Source organism: Culex pipiens, chromosome 1, assembly GCF_016801865.2.
Source record: "Culex pipiens pallens isolate TS chromosome 1, TS_CPP_V2, whole genome shotgun sequence".
Classification (NCBI taxonomy): Eukaryota; Metazoa; Arthropoda; class Insecta; order Diptera; family Culicidae; genus Culex; species Culex pipiens.
Window position 1 is genome coordinate 102299257 of NC_068937.1, and position 16275 is coordinate 102315531.

Here is a 16275-nt window from a genome sequence, read left to right on the forward strand (position 1 = left end):
AACATAACACTGAAAATAAGTGACGGGCTCTTTCATTTTGAAATTTGCATCGCAAAAAAAGAAAACTCGAAACGCACACGCGCAGTTTGAAAACCATTTCACATTTCGTTCGATTTTATTGCACATTATGTGTTTCGCATTCGACATTTGATCAGCATTTGATTTCATTTGCGCGACAAAAGCAGAAACAAAAACAAAATAAATAAATAAATTAGTTTCTCAATCACGCACGCACGCACGCACAGATTCCACGCGCGCGCTTTCTAGTGTCTTTTTGGTCTACCGCATGCTACCGGCCTAAGGTCTTTCTCTTAGGCGTACGCATTGTAAGCCAGATCCTGTCCGACGTACTCCGGGGCCTGCTCTTCTCCGAGCGACCGGCGGGTGTCCCACGGTCCGTGGGCGGCAATGTGTGGGTGGTGGTTATCGGCGGCGATCTGGGGATTTGAGAATTTGGTTGAGTGTCGATTTTAAGAAGTCTAAAGTAAGGGGCTTACCTTCTTGCACAGCTGGAAGATGGCCAGACCGACGGACACGATGAACGAGAAGAACGACAGCTGCAGCGAGTTCCAGGCCTTCAGTCCAAGGATTCCGAGCGCCATCGGGATCAGGGTCATAGCCTTCAGCAGGATAAACACCATGATCGGGATGACGATCTTCTTCAGCTTGGACTTGCGGGCTTCGACGGCGCTGCGAGCTCCGTTGGCGGCCTTCGGGAATCGGACGGTCAAGCTGAGCTCCTCGTCGTCGATGTTGCGGGGCGAAACGGTAACCTTGGCGTCCGCAACCGGAAGCTTGAAGGTGACATCGTGACTCTTCAGGTACTGCTCGACGGTGTCCAGGGCTCCTCCGCCGATGCTGCGCGCTCCATTTCCGCTGAATCCGTTGCCGTGCACCTCGATATCGTCAGTGAGCTGAAAGCAAGCAATTTTGAACTTAGATCCTGAAGATCATCAATCGCAGTCGTCACCCACCTGGAAGTTATCCTTCTTGAACACGGTATCCAGGAAGTTCATGATCTTGTACTTGAGACAAGCACCCGAGTCGTTGTCCGAGCCGCACATCGATCGCATCTCCTCGACCATCCCGTCCATCGGGGTGCCCTTCCAGAAGGCGGGTTTGCTCGCCGGGTTGGCCCCGGCCAGACCAACGATGGCCACGGCCAACACTACGTACTTGAACGCCATCGCTCGCTGTTTGTCAACTGTCTCAACTCACTGCACTCTGCCTGCGAAGTGATCACACGGAACGAAATTAACGCTTTGATGGTAAGAAAATTTAATCACTCAGTTTATATACGACCTTCCGGCGATTGAACAGGCCAGACGGATTCGGAACAGTTCGGAACTGCGATATCTCGGGTCGGTTATCGGGCAGTGTTCGGGCGGGCAGGCGCCTCCATCGGATCTTTCGAGGAAGAGGCACTGCGTAATGTGGGCAAGTAGAGGGAAATCGGAACCTCCCTACCAGAATTGGGCAGGCTGCTTGCAAACCTATGGACAGTAGGGGGGTGTTCGGTAGAAGTGGGGGCTTGGGGATTTTGGTCACGTAGGAGGATGGTTTTTATTTTCTTCCACTTTTACGCTACTTACGTACTTCATGGTTTGGCAGACTGTCGCAAGTTTGTGGGTTCGAAACAGACATGTGGAATGTTTGAAATGTTTTAGTGCACATTGTTTGTCATGAAGCTTTATGTTCATTAAATTATTTCCCTTGCTTATAATTTTGTAGGTTTTATAGGGTTTTAATAGACCTCGTGGAAGAAATTTAAATTTTGGCATAGATTATGAATAAAGTAAAACCTGATTAACAGTGCAAATGCTGACAAATGAAATACTCTGAGAAAATGTTCGATATTATGTCACATGAAGTTACCCCGACTCCTCTTCGATTTGTGTGATTATTTGTCCAAAGAAGTATTTTGGTCCTTGATTACGAATCCGAGGTCCATTTTTAAATATCTCGTGACGGTGGGGCGGTACGAAACCTTTAGGGGGAGAGGGGGTAATATGCACCCCCGGGGCAAAATGCACCCCCTGCTTTTCTCGGTATTTGGAAGAATTTTCCGGGGTAAAAATCATAGAAATTGGAAGCTTAACATTGCTAAACCATGCTGGAAAAAAAATAGCATCGCAGTATAGAAACAGCTTAAGTTATTTGCAAAACTTTAAAATGTTGTGTTTTCATCTAATTTTCATTGAACCGTCATTATGATATTTGGACAATATGAAAAGCATTTATTGATATTGTAAGTGTTGAGGTATATAGTTTTTGCCATAATCTTCATTATTCTGTAGATAGATAAGTCCAAAAACATCAAAAAATGCATTTTTAATTAAATTTTCTGCAAAAAGCGTGGTCGGGGCAAAATGCACCGCAGTGAAGCTCCTTTGTAAAAACAGCGGTGTCATCTAGTGGTGACTAGTGAAAACTGCTTTTACCTGGTGCATTTTGCCCCATGTTGTGGTGCATTTTGCCCCGTTGTTGTAGTGCATTTTGCCCCAATGTTGCGGTGCATATTGCCCCGCATGGTTGTTTATAATGAATCAAAAATGTTTTTAGAAATTTGATATTTTCGAACAATTTGGAGTTTTTTAAAGACTTTTTTCACATGGATGACGAAGAATAATAGTTGTTTTAGAACATCGAACAAAATTCTTCCAAAGTAATGCTGTAATGGTTGAGAAATCACAGTTTTCCCTTAGGGGGTGCATATTACCCCCTCTCCCCCTAACACCTAAACTCCCAAGGGGACCAGCCATAAACCACGTGTCCACCTTAGGGAAGGGGAGGGGGGTCAGTAATTGTCCACACTCCATACAAAAAAGATTTGTTTTGTATGATAATTGTTCACAATGGGTGTGAGGGGAGCGGGGGTCTTAGATTTCAAAAAAGTTTTCACGTGGTTTATGGATGGTCCCAACCTCTAGAAAAGGGGAAATTTGTATGAAATTTTCCATTCTTCTCGAGCTTGGTAGTTCAGGTGTTAATTTTTCTGAATTTTTACTAAGTCACGATTTTTAAGAAACTGAAAGAAGACAAGAATTAAAGAAATTGGGTGTCACAAAGACTTTTGTGTGAGTTGGACGCCTGATTTGATTGCTTACTCAAAATAAAAAAAAACCTATTTTTCACCAAAACAAGTTGAAAACAGTTTTAAAATCACTGTCATTTCCCGTTACCAAAATTTAAGGCACAAAAAACAAAAAAAAACAAAAAACAAAAAACAAAAAACAAAAAACAAAAAACAAAAAACAAAAAACAAAAAACAAAAAACAAAAAACAAAAAACAAAAAACAAAAAACAAAAAACAAAAAACAAAAAACAAAAAACAAAAAACAAAAAACAAAAAACAAAAAACAAAAAACAAAAAACAAAAAACAAAAAACAAAAAACAAAAAACAAAAAACAAAAAACAAAAAACAAAAAACAAAAAACAAAAAACAAAAAACAAAAAACAAAAAACAAAAAACAAAAAACAAAAAACAAAAAACAAAAAACAAAAAACAAAAAACAAAAAACAAAAAACAAAAAACAAAAAACAAAAAACATCCCATTGATATCCGAGCCTAAAGTTGTTTCAGTATCAATGGTTAAACGTAATCGGTTAAACGTTGTCCGATTTTGCTCATAGTTGGCCCAGAGTCCTAAAATAGCTCAAGGAACAATATTCAGCTTGCGGAGCGAGGTTTTGAAAAAAAATTCCCATATTCTGGGCACCCTAATGCACATTTTTACCCAAGAAGAACACCGAATCTTCTAATGCCCACATTTTTTCAATCATTTTGAGCAACTTTTGTTCTAACTTCTCTTGTTTTATGTTTTTCTAGTTCCATTTTGAGTATTTTTTTTTAGCGTTTATCATGTTTAGTTCATGTTTCTTTCTGGTAGTATTTGGCTTATACTGCCACCTCCGGTACCATTATCATTTGCATTTGAGCAATTCTCCACGAAATCGGTCTTTTTTTTTGGAATTTAAATTTTCGTATTTTTTAATCCGACTGAAACTTTTTTGGTGCCTTCGGTATGCCCAAAAAAGTCATTTTGCATCATTAGATTCTCCATATAATTTTCCATACAAATTTGGCAGCTGTCCATACAAAAATGATGTATAAAAATTCAAAAATCTGTATCTTTTGGAGGAATTTTTTGATCGATTTGGTGTCTTCGGCAAAGTTGTAGGTATGGATATGGACTACACTGAAAAAAAATGATACACGGTAAAAAAAATTTTGGTGATTTTTTATTTAACTTTTTGTCACTAAAACTTGATTTGCAAAAAAACACTATTTTTATTTTTTTTTATTTTTTGATGTGTTTTAGAGGACATCAAATGCCAACTTTTCAGAAATTTCCAAGTTGTGCAAAAAAATTTTGACCGAATTATGAATTTTTTAATCAATACTGATTTTTTCAAAAAATCGAAATATTGGTCGTAAAAAATTTTCAACTTCATTTTTCGATGTAAAATCAAATTTGCAATCAAAAAGTACTTTAGTGAAATTTTGATAAAGTGCACCGTTTTCAAGTTAAATCCATTTTTAGGTGACTTTTTTGAAAATAATCGCAGTTTTTCATTTTTTTAAATTAGTGCACATGTTAACCCACTTAAAAAAAATATTTTTGAAAAGCTGAGAAAATTCTCTATATTTTGCTTTTTAGAACTTTGTTGATACGACCCTTAGTTGCTGAGATATTGCCATGCAAAGTTTAAAAACAGAAAAATTGATGTTTTCTAAGTCTCACCCAAACAACCCACCATTTTCTAATGTCGATATCTCAGCAACTAATAGTCCGATTTACAATGTTAAAATATGAAACATTCGTGAAATTTTCCGATCTTTTCGAAAAAAATACTTTCAAAAATTTTAAATCAAGACTAACATTTTAAAAGGGCCAAAAATTCAATATTACGCCCTTTTGAAATGTTTGTCTTGGTTTAAAAATTTTAAAATATTTTTTTCGAAGAGATCGGAAAATTTCACGAATGTTTCATATTTTAACATTGTAAATCGGACCATTAGTTGCTGAGATATCGACATTAGAAAATAGTGGGCTGTTAGGGTGAGACTTAGAAAACATCAATTTTCCTGTTTTTAAACACTTGCATGGCAATATCTCAGCAACTAAGGGTCGTATCAACAAAGTTCAAAAAAGCAAAATATAGAGAATTTTCTCAGCTTTTCAAAAATATTTTTTTTTAAAGTGGGCAAACATGTGCACTAATTTAAAAAAAATGAAAAACTGCGACTATTTTCAAAAAAGTCACCTAAAAATGGATTTAACTTGAAAACGGTGCACTTTATCAAAATTTCACTAAAGTACTTTTTGATTGCAAATTTGATTTTACATCGAAAAATGAAGTTGAAAATTTTTTACGAGCAATATTTCGATTTTTTGAAAAAAATCAGTATTGATTAAAAAATTCATAACTCGGTCAAAGATTTTTTGCACAACCTGGAAATTTCTGAAAAGTTGGCATTTGATGTCCTCTAAAACATAAAAATAGTTTTTTTTTTGCAAATCAAGTTTTAGTGACAAAAAGTTAAATAAAAAATCACCAAAAATTTTTTTACCGTGTATCATTTTTTTTAGTGTAGTCCATATCCATACCTACAACTTTGCCGAAGACACCAAAACGATCAAAAAATTCCTTCAAAAGATACAGATTTTTGAATTTTCATAAATCATTTTTGTATGGACAGCTGCCAAATTTGTATGGAAAATTATATGGAGAATTTAATGATGCAAAATGGCTTCTTTGGGCATACCGAAGGCACCAAAAAAGTTTCAGTCGGATTAAAAAATACAAAAAAAAAAATGGAATGACCGAAATCTGAGAGAACTGCTCATTTGTAGTTTTTTCGTGTTTTTACAGCCACCTTTTAATTTGTTTGCTTGGTTTTTACAATTCCTACAATAGAGTGATACCATTATTATTTTAATTGTAATAATAATGCGTAGCGGCATGTGGGTCATTGCAAAAATTACTGCATATATATTTTTATATAAAATATCGGAAATGTTAGTGAAAAACACAGCAAAAGTTGTTCCCATAAAAAATGATCTTTTTTAAAACATTGGGGAAGTCACATAAATCATGCAAGATAAGAATTTTAAAAAAGGTCCAGCGTCGCACCATATAATTTTCTGAAATTTAAAGAGTCCTTCTTTCAAATGCTTTTTAAAGATCAAAAATTAGTCAAAAAATTGATATTTGAAGATTTGTTAGATTGAAGCTCACCTAGAGGTGGAGTTGAGTTATAATTTTTGAAAACTACATCCATTTTGAGGTTGAGAATTGATTTGTTTATTTTGAGCTATTTTTATACTTTTTCAAACAATATTTTTTGTCAAAGATAACTCCATATAAGGGTGACAAGAAAAATTGATTTTTTTTGGAGAATCCCAAGAGATACCCCCTGGCTCGATTCTTTAAGCAATACTAAGTAACTGTCCTAATTTAGAGCCTAATCGGGTCGCTTTTTAACGTTGAAGTTTATATAGGAAAAATAGCGAAAATGTATGCAGAAAAACATCGTTACAGTATTATTTTGCCAGGTGGCGCGGGTTTCGCCCAAAATTGAATTGATGTGAGATTCTTGCCGCAAATTCAATTCCCTACAACTTTGTCGAAGGGTGCAAGAAGATCCGAGTTGATGCACCTTTATGTATTTTTTTTAAGTTGTCTTGTTCCTTACGTACTTTATGGATTAAGGCTTATTAATTTTAGCGAAAACGAATAAACCAACAATACTAAAATCGCAAAACGATTCCACGAGACTTCCAAATTTTGTCACAGGATTGGAATTAAATCTCGGATTAGTTTTCAAAAAGCCGTAAGAGCCATTGGTAAACAAAGCCCTTTTCGCAACGGTACTCGACCTACTTGCGAAGAAACAATTTTAAAAATGCTTGAGATTGTTCATCTACACGTCCTTCAAGTGCTCTACGTTAAAGATAAATGAAATTTTGCTTCAATTTGAAGAAAAATGAAAATTAGTGTCGGAGGTCCCGGTGGCTCTTACGGCTTTTTGAAAACTCACCCGAGAAATGTTGCGTCGTTGCATTTTCAGTTTGCATTTAGCAACAATTTCATTCACAACTAGCATAACCCAAATGTATTGTAATCCGGATTTCCTCGAGTAATAAAAACGCATTGTTTTAAATAACACGTAACACAAAGCACATTTAAGCGTAGGCGTCAGGCATAAGAGCATCATATGCGGAACAGCAAAGTGTCTTCAAAATAGCTGAAATACGCTTTCACTTTTGATTGAAATTTGTCCCAACCTAAACCCAACCCTGCCAGACTGCCAGAGCCAAACTACTGCTCTTCAAGTTGACACTTGTTTGCGTACTTTATCGGAAACTAATTTACGTCTGGCTCAGCCTGGTGGTCTTCTGCCATTTTATGTACATCACGAACAAACCCACGTGCAGCGACAAACTGTCTCTTTTGTTTTTCCGCTTTGGCAACATAAAACAGTGTGATTACCGTTGGTAGAAAGTAATGCTCATTTAGTTATATAAAATCTTTAACTTCTCCTCAAAATATAAATTGATCAAAATTGTGCCACTCTACGGTACCTCAATATTCAGGAGGATGCACTAACTCCTGCGACCTGTACAGAATGAATCGCGTCGGAACGTTCACTTTCATGTTCATATTAGTGCGGTTGTTATATAAATGCATGCTACTATTCAGCAACATTCCATACGATCCACTCGAAGAGGATGGATTTAGAGCGACTTTAATCGCTCACTTGGATTCGTGCAGTTTGTACTAACCACCCCCAAATCTGACCGACACTTCCTGAACATAAAAATCTTCACCAAATTACGCTTCAACCCAACTTCAACTGAAGGTTTGTATCGCAAACGTGGTTTGCATCGCTGAAAAGAGGACCACAAAATCCGGAGCATCCGGTTCGGAGTGCCGACAACTTGTGCGCAGATTGTTGTCGTTGGGGGGTGCAAATTATGTCGTTTTGGGGGCACCACACCTGTATTTCCTGTCGGTGAACAGGTGAAGCGCATCATCATCAAGAATTCAGGCCGGGTCGTGTGGGGGCGTCACGACACCGAGCATGTTACGCTACAATGTTTGACAGAGTTAGATAACTTATTGAGGTGTGTGTGCGGTTTTTTGGGGTGTTGCATTGCACCATGCGCTTTTTGGGGAGGAGCAACTTGAAAAAAATGTCAACAAGGATTCGAGGTGGATTGGTGGGTTATGTAATGTCGAAAATGGTGCACGATTATGCAAAAAGGTGTTACTTTTATTTGGGGTGCAACATTGGTATACAACGTGCATTTTGTAACCTGATTCCAATAATAATGTAAACATTCGTGAGCTTAAGAAACATTTTGTTTTAATTGGGGTTAACGGGGTTAACACAATTATTACGAAACGAATTTTACTGTTTTTTTAGTTTAAGCAATCATTTAAAATAATAAAGATAATAAATGTATGAGTTATTTGTTATTCAAATTTACTTGAAATATACCAAACTCTAAAGTATTGAAAACGAAATAACAATATTGCACATCGTATTTGCAATTGCCTCAATAAATAAATTGATTACAGTCCTTACTCGATTATGCGAAGCCTCGCTTATCCAAAGTTTCGATTATCCGAAGTTCGATTATCCGAAGGTTTGTTTGGAACTTCGGATAATCGAATCATGACAATTTTTTTCGTATTATTTAATTTTCCTACTTTATACATCAAATTCGAGTTCTGCGACCCATTTTTGGCACATTTCAATAGTTGATTGCATATTTAATTTAAAATGGATTTTTTCAATAGTAGACAACCGCCATTTTGGCTACCATCTTGGATTTAAAAATTCTAAATCACTTTAGCGTAGTATAGGGGTCATACTAAAGCTCGAAAATCAATGATAAGACAACGAAAAAAGAATATTTTTCCTAATTCGATTATCCGAAGTTTCGATTATCCGAATTGAAATTTTGCCGAAGCCTTCGGGTAATCGAGTATGGACTGTTTACAATTTTTCAAGGTTGAGAAACAAAATTAACGCTCTGGTCGATATCACTAACGAGTTGCTTACAACATGTTTTGCAATCCCGAAAAACGCTTTTTGAATGGAATTTTATGTCAAACATCCATGTGTTAAGTAAATTCACCGTTCAAATAAAAAAATATTTAAGATTGTTACTTTTCGATAAAAGCTCAATTTTTCAGCACCCATTCCAGTGATGAAAAGTAGAACTTTTGTTATTAATTTTCCATTCTGTTATTTTTAGTAGAGAAAAGTAGGCCATTTCGTCGTTCGAGAATGACAGGAAATGTAAGTTGTTTCCAGACGAAATTGTAAAAATTAAAAAAAAGAAACTAGTGATCGCTATTTGGAGTATCGATAGAATTTTATAATTTTTTCTTCAAAACTTAAATCAAATTTTCATTCCATGTTGACAATTTTAATAAATATCACTTAAGTGGTCATAACTTGAGACAGGGTTGCCAGATCTTCAATGTTTTAGACTCATTGGAAAGGTCTTCTGATTACCTAACTAACGATGGGTCGGATGGTGGATCTGGACATAGTTTACATGCATTTAAGTGAGATCCGGCATCAAAAAAGTACATAAATATTACTTAAGTGGTCATATCTCGAGACAGGGTTGCCAGATCTTCAATGTTTTGTACTCATTGGAAAGGTCTTTTGATTACCTAACTAACGATGGGTCGGATGATGGATCCGGACATAGTTTACATACATTTAAGTGAGATCCGGCTTCAAAAAAGCTCATAAATATCACTTAAGTGGTCATAACTTGAGACAGGGTTGCCAGATCTTCAATGTTTTGTACTCATTGGAAAGGTCTTTTGATAACCTAACCAACGATGGGTCGGATGATGGATCCGGACATAGTTTTCATATAGATAAGTGACTTAAAGTGTCAACTCTGACACTTTTTTATACATAACTTTTGAACTACTTTTCGGAAACAATTCAATAGTGCAGTATGGGGCACCAAACCAGATCGAATGCAACTTGTTCGAATCAAATCGGATCAGCATGTGCCGAGAAAACTTGGCAAGAATTTTGAGCCCCAGGGGGAATACGCACACACACACACACACACACACACACACACACACACACACACACACACACACACACACAGACATTTGTTCAGTTTTCGATTCTGAGTCGATAGGTATACATGAATATAGGTCTACGAGCTGTTTTTCAAAAGTTCATTTTTCGAGCAGGATTATAGCCTTACCTCAGTGAGGAAGGCAAAAGAGAGAACTTTTCAGCTTTGTAAAAATAATATTTTAAGAGAAAAAAATTAATACAATAAATGAGCTTGCGCTTGTTAATACATTTAATTTTGAATATGTATATTTGGTTTATTTGGTGATTGGTTTTTCAAAAATTCTGCCATTTTTTTTAAATGGGGACATGTTATTTTATGAAAAATTTAATGTGCTTTTCAAATCTGCAATAATAAACTTTTCATTCAAAAATTACGTATATTTCTAACTTTGCAGAGTTATGTTTAAAGTGTAACAATGTTTTACAAAATTTTAAAGCAGACAATTACAAAAATGTTGATATATTTTGAGGTTGCTTGTAATCAACACGAGTTATCGTTATTTTACGAAAAAAAAGTTTTAATTTATTTTTATGTGCAATTGCACTTTCTTCGCAAATAAAAACATCTCCTGTGATTTTTGTTGCAACAGAAGCTTTCTGGTGGTTGGGCGTCCTCCAAACTTTCTTCGAAAATTACAACAAATAAGAGAAATAGTTCAATCAAACATTAACCTTCATTTTTTTTTTACTTTGCAATATTAGTCGTATTAAAAAAGTTGCTCAGAATGATCTCCGGAACATAACAAAAAAGGCGAGGGTTAAACCGAACGATTTCAAACCGTTTATCAGCCATTATTTAATAACAAACAAGCCTTACCCGACAAACATCGTTCTGCCTTTTTTTCGTTTGTTGACGTTTTTTGATTGTTTGCTTATTCAGCCTCCTGTGATTAAAATATGATTTTACGTAACTTTCTCCATACAATTTGCCGATGCTCCGGAATCGGTTCTAGACAAGGGTCCTGATTTTCGGTTCAATGAATAGAAACCATTCACTCATCGCCTATTCCAACCCGCTAGCATTCATGAGCGAATGATACTCGCAAGCATCTAGCGAGTGGCCCGAACTGTTCACTCAGCTAACAAATACATCGTGAAAATATTTGCCTACTCCGTCGCTCGACAACACTCACACACTAACATGCTCAGCGAAGAGCCATTCTCACAAAATGCCAGCGCGGCAGTCTTTTTGTCTTCACGCCCTTAGTTTGCCATCAATTTGATTTTTTCTTGGTGGAAGTTTCTTTGAATGGTGTCAATAATGTTAGGAAATCAAAATAAATGCACAATTTAATTGATAACATTGATTTTAGGCGACTCAAATCAATGAGTATAACGCAGCGCATCAAAGAAAAAATGTGTTCAGTTCAGAGTGATCGGCGACGTTCGGCCTGCCTGAGCTGTTCGTAGACTGAGCCGATCATAGAGGGAAGGAGAGTAGAAGAGAGAGTGTTCGGGAGCGAATGGTTTGAAAGTGACAAACGGTAGGAATTCATCAGGGCAGTATCGCGTCGCCTGCTATTTGTGCTCGCGAATGGAGTGGTTGATTTCGAGCAATCAGGACCCTTGGTTCTAGAGTTGCCAAAGTGTCAATTAGTTAGCGTAAGAACCTTCCTTGGGCTTATACGAACCCAACGCAACAAAAAGCACCTCGATCCGACGTTCCGTGTTGAATTGATTCGCGTTCGAACAAAACCGTCGAAATTTTGTATATATATAGATACATTTAGTCAAAGTAGCATCATTACTAATTTCTTTTGATATGAGTTCCAGACCTTCAATTATGTTGGAGCATCTGCAAGGTCTTCTGATAAACTATTAAACGCATGATTGATTCGGATAATATTTTTATCAATTTTTTTTTTTTTTGAAGTGATCCGTAAAATATTTTTATCATGAGACAGTTGTTAAAAAATGTATCAATATCACTTGAGGCAGGGGTGACCAAAGTATGGCCCGCGGGCCAAACGTGGACCGCGAAGTGATTTTTTGTGGCACGCGGACGCTTTTGTGAAATGTCCCGTTGACCACATGTGAAGTGATTTTTTACTTTTTCGAATTTCTGGTTAATTTAAAACTTTTTTAGGCTGAGCTATTTTTCTGTTTTATTTATAAAAAAAAACTTATGAATTATTTATATTTGATAAAAAAAATCTTAATAATTATAACAATATAATCCGTTTCTATGTTAGTGAAACTAGTAAATATCGTCAAAACTTTCATCAAACATTTTTAGAAAAATTTATAAAACGTTCAAACTTAACTTAGTTTTTTTTGTTTTTTTGGCATTAGTTGATGCTTTTCGGTACGACGACGAGAGAGCAGCCGACTCCCGTTGGAGGTTCACAGCCTCCGTCCCCATCAACTTAACTTAGGTAGAAATCTAATAATAATTACAAAAATATAAGTTTTTCATATTCCAATTTGAAAATCATAATGACCCTTTTTATGAACTGCCCCTCAAACTTACTTTGCACTTAGAAACCTTCCTTCGGGATTCGAACTGATTATCTTGATTATTCTCTACAGACAGTTAACGAATCTGATTTACTATCATCTGATGAAGGCAAACAAAATGTTGAAAACGGAGGAATAAGGCTGTTGCAAATATTTGACAAAGTTTTGTCGACCAACTCTTTCCTCCCCCCTCATCATTAGAATGGCTCGAGTATTTGAGGGCAAAAATTATTTTATTCAAAAAACTTCAAAATATCAATGAAATTTAAAGTACAATCAGCTGAAATTAATTAAAAATGCATTCCTCTGTGTTTAGAATCATTTTGAGCATTTTTTTGAATTTTAGTGAATTTTTTTAATAACCTATTTTGTAAATTTGGCCTCATTTGAGCTTCAAATTTGGCCCGGATTCAAAAAACTTTGAGCACCCCTAACTTAAGATTCATGAAGATATTTCATGATTAAACTGAGTTAGAGTCGATTTAAGCTCAAAATTTTGCCATGCGCAAAGCGAACTGTCAAACTTTCTGTTCGTTTTTCTCTAAACACCGAGTTGATTTACGGGTGCCACGATATCTCGAGATGGGATGGACCAAATTGGCTGAAATTTGAGGTGAAGACTCTCAAGACATATCCCGTGTGCATGACGAAGCCCGATTTTTAAATTTATTTAAAAAAATACAAAAATCAAAAACTGTCGGTTTTTTTGTATGAAAACCACAAAAATCAGCCTTCGTCATGCACACAAGACCAGTTTAACGAGTCTTCACCACCATTTTGAGCCGATTTGGTCAAGGCAGTGTTGAGATATCGTGGCACCCGTTTTGCTAACTTCAAATAGCTATATCTCGGCAATGATACAACCAAATGTCTTCAAATTTGTTTCGTTTATAGATGAAAATGTATATTTTAATGCTCTGAAAACAGATTTAAAAATAGTTAAAGTGTGTGCTCATACCAACCTCTGACTTTTTTTGCCGGTTAACATGTATGTAACCCCTTATGTGCTTACAACTTTTATATAGGGTTGTCAGACTTTCAATATTTTGGACTCGTTAGAAAGGTTCTTTAAATACCTTTCAGAAAAAGTTTAACATGACGGGTTGTTAATTTTTCAAGTGATTTTTTCGCCTGTCCTCACTAAGGTGAGGGAAGCAAAAATCGTGAATCAGAATAGCTTACATATTTCAACCTTCAGGGGAAAGAAGAAACAGAGAAAATAGGCTTGTTTATACAGAATTAAATAAGCCAATAATCTTCAATACATTTTGAAATTTGACAGGCCACGTAAAATGGTCCATGTTTTTGAACCTGATAAAAATTTAAAAAATATTATTATTAATTTAAGTTGATTGAAAAGGGCTGTTGGATTTAAAAACTAAAATTAAATTGTAACAACTAAAATTCCTTACAGAACTCTCACTTTCAGTATTCAGTTTTATCACTTCGAGTCCATTCCAACTTCGGTTTACTACGAATACCAAACTCACACTCGTCTGGGTTCCAATTGCTTTCCATCAGTGAAATTGCTTCACAAACAGCAGGTACCGTGTACCGCGCTGCGACTCGAAATTCCATCATTCGGGACACGTAGCTTCCGCTGCGAATTTCCCTCCCCGAGAAACGCATTCGGTTGTTACGGCCATAATCGGGGCGGCGGCCGTTGATGGTGTGTGATAGTTTTTGGCATTCGAACATAATTGTCATCGGCTGGGCCATCGAGTTGGGGGTGGACGATAGGCGCTTGGTCATCCCCCTCGGGGGGACACACGCATTGGGACAGCTGTCGTAATCACCGTTTCGTCTTACAATGCGATATAAAATCCAATGTAATGAATAACACACAATTCATATTGATTTTACTGTCCGGTCGGTGCACATCCTCACTCAGGACAGGACACAGCAGTTGGTGATTCGGGTTGAGTTCCGTGGTTCCGAAATGCGTTCGTTTGCAGTGTTGATCCTGGCGGCGGCCGTTTGTGGGCTTGCCGCAGCAGGTCAGACGAGGCCCCGCTCGGCCGCCGATTTGGCCGTTGACATCTACCGAACCTGCCTGGACGACATGAACCTCAAGTGCGCCAAGTCGAAGGCCCTCTCGTGGATGAGCAAGGTCGCCGAACAGGACGAGATCCAGATCACCGACTCGTTGACGCTGGTCCGCACTGGAGTCGAGGACGAGGAAGTTCCGGAGGTTAAGGAGCAGCAGCGAAGCAACCCGGCTGTGAACCTGCTGAACAAGATCGATGGCTTCCTGTCGACGCACGCGCTCAAGATGAGCGTTCCGGAGGTGCTCAAGTCCGAAGAGGCTCGCGCCTACATCCCGAACTCCCTGCTGAAGGGAGGTCTTGCCGAGGAACTGACGGTGCCGCTGACGGAAGGAAATGTCGCTGAAGGTAACTTTCCCTGAACTTCAGTTTATCAACTACCTACTAAAATCTTTCATCTTTCTACCTCCCCCAGGCCGTGGCTTTGTCAAGAAAGTCATGATCCCGTTCTTGCTCGGCATCAAGTTCAAATCGACCGTGCTGGTTCCGCTCGCGCTGGCCCTGATCGCCCTCAAGACCTGGAAGGCCATGACCCTTGGTCTGCTCTCGATGGTCCTGTCCGGCGCCATGGTCATCTTCAAGTTCGCCAAGCCAAAGATCGTCAACTACGAGGTGGTGCACTACCCGCCGCCACACACCCACCACGTGGATCACCACATCGACCACCACCACATTGCGTCCCCGCACGTGCACTGGGATGCGGCCCCCGGCTGGAAGCGATCTATGCCGGAAGCGCAGGAGCAGGCGTACGCCGGACAGCTGTAGGTGGGAGGCTGCTGCGAGGTTGATTTTTAGGACATTCCAAAGCGTTGTGTGTAATTTATTATTTATTTATTGATGTGAATGATGGACCAAACGAAATAAAATGGATTGAATTTTGTATAAAGTGGTGGCCTTTTTTTTATAACCTAAATTTCCAACCCTCGTTTGAGTTGGAAATGTCATACGAATTTCCACTTGTTAAACGAAGTATTCACTCAATCGAGAAAACCGTGCGGGAGTCCCCCTCAATTACAACCCAACCCCGCCTCTAGACGGGCTTCGATTTAAAAAATCGCCAAAAATCAATTTTTCAATCAATTTTTGATCTTCAAAAAGCATTGGAAAGAAGAACTTTTAAATTTTTGGAAAATTTTAGGGTTGGAAGTTTGACTTGTTTTATGTGACTTTGCCAATGTTTTTAAAAATGTAATTTTTTTAGGGGTCAACTTTGGCTGTGTTTTTTACTAACACTTCCTATGTTTAAAGTAAAAAGAAGTATGCAGTAATTTTTCTAGTGTCCCAGACTATGCCTCTACGCATTTATTTACAATTTAAGTGATAATGGTTCCATTTTATAGCAGAAAATGTGAAAAACATGCAAAAAATTGAAAAAGTTACTGTAAAAACAAGAAAAAAATAGATAGGCAAAATGTAATGATAGGAGGTGGTAGAGTAGGCCAAATACTACCAAAAACAAACATAAACTAAACAAGATAAATGCAAATTAAAATACTAAAAATGTTACAAGAAAAACATAAAACAAGAGAAGTAAAGTTTTTCGTAGAACAAAAGTTGCTCAAAATGACCTCCTGAACACGGGAAAAAGAAAAATTTTCGAAAAAAAAAATTGGGCATGTTGACAGCTCCCATACAAATTG

General features: G+C 37.4%; 2 protein-coding genes across 2 annotated transcripts; one reads left to right on the forward strand and one right to left on the reverse strand.

Moving 5' to 3' along the window:
• Positions 1 to 85: 85 nt before the first annotated feature.
• LOC120428960 (uncharacterized) lies at positions 86 to 1260 on the reverse strand. The gene is made up of 3 exons (XM_039594099.2): positions 975 to 1260; positions 498 to 914; positions 86 to 437 (listed from the first exon to the last, which is right to left on the reverse strand). The coding sequence occupies exons 1-3, from the start codon at positions 1185 to 1187 to the stop codon at positions 312 to 314; spliced, it is 756 nt and encodes a 251-aa protein (XP_039450033.1). The 5' UTR covers positions 1188 to 1260; the 3' UTR covers positions 86 to 311.
• A 13173-nt stretch (positions 1261 to 14433) lies between these two features.
• On the forward strand, positions 14434 to 15524 carry LOC120428962 (uncharacterized). Its single transcript, XM_039594101.2, has 2 exons — positions 14434 to 14983; positions 15051 to 15524. The coding sequence occupies exons 1-2, from the start codon at positions 14530 to 14532 to the stop codon at positions 15398 to 15400; spliced, it is 804 nt and encodes a 267-aa protein (XP_039450035.1). The 5' UTR covers positions 14434 to 14529; the 3' UTR covers positions 15401 to 15524.
• The last annotated feature ends 751 nt before the right edge of the window (positions 15525 to 16275 follow it).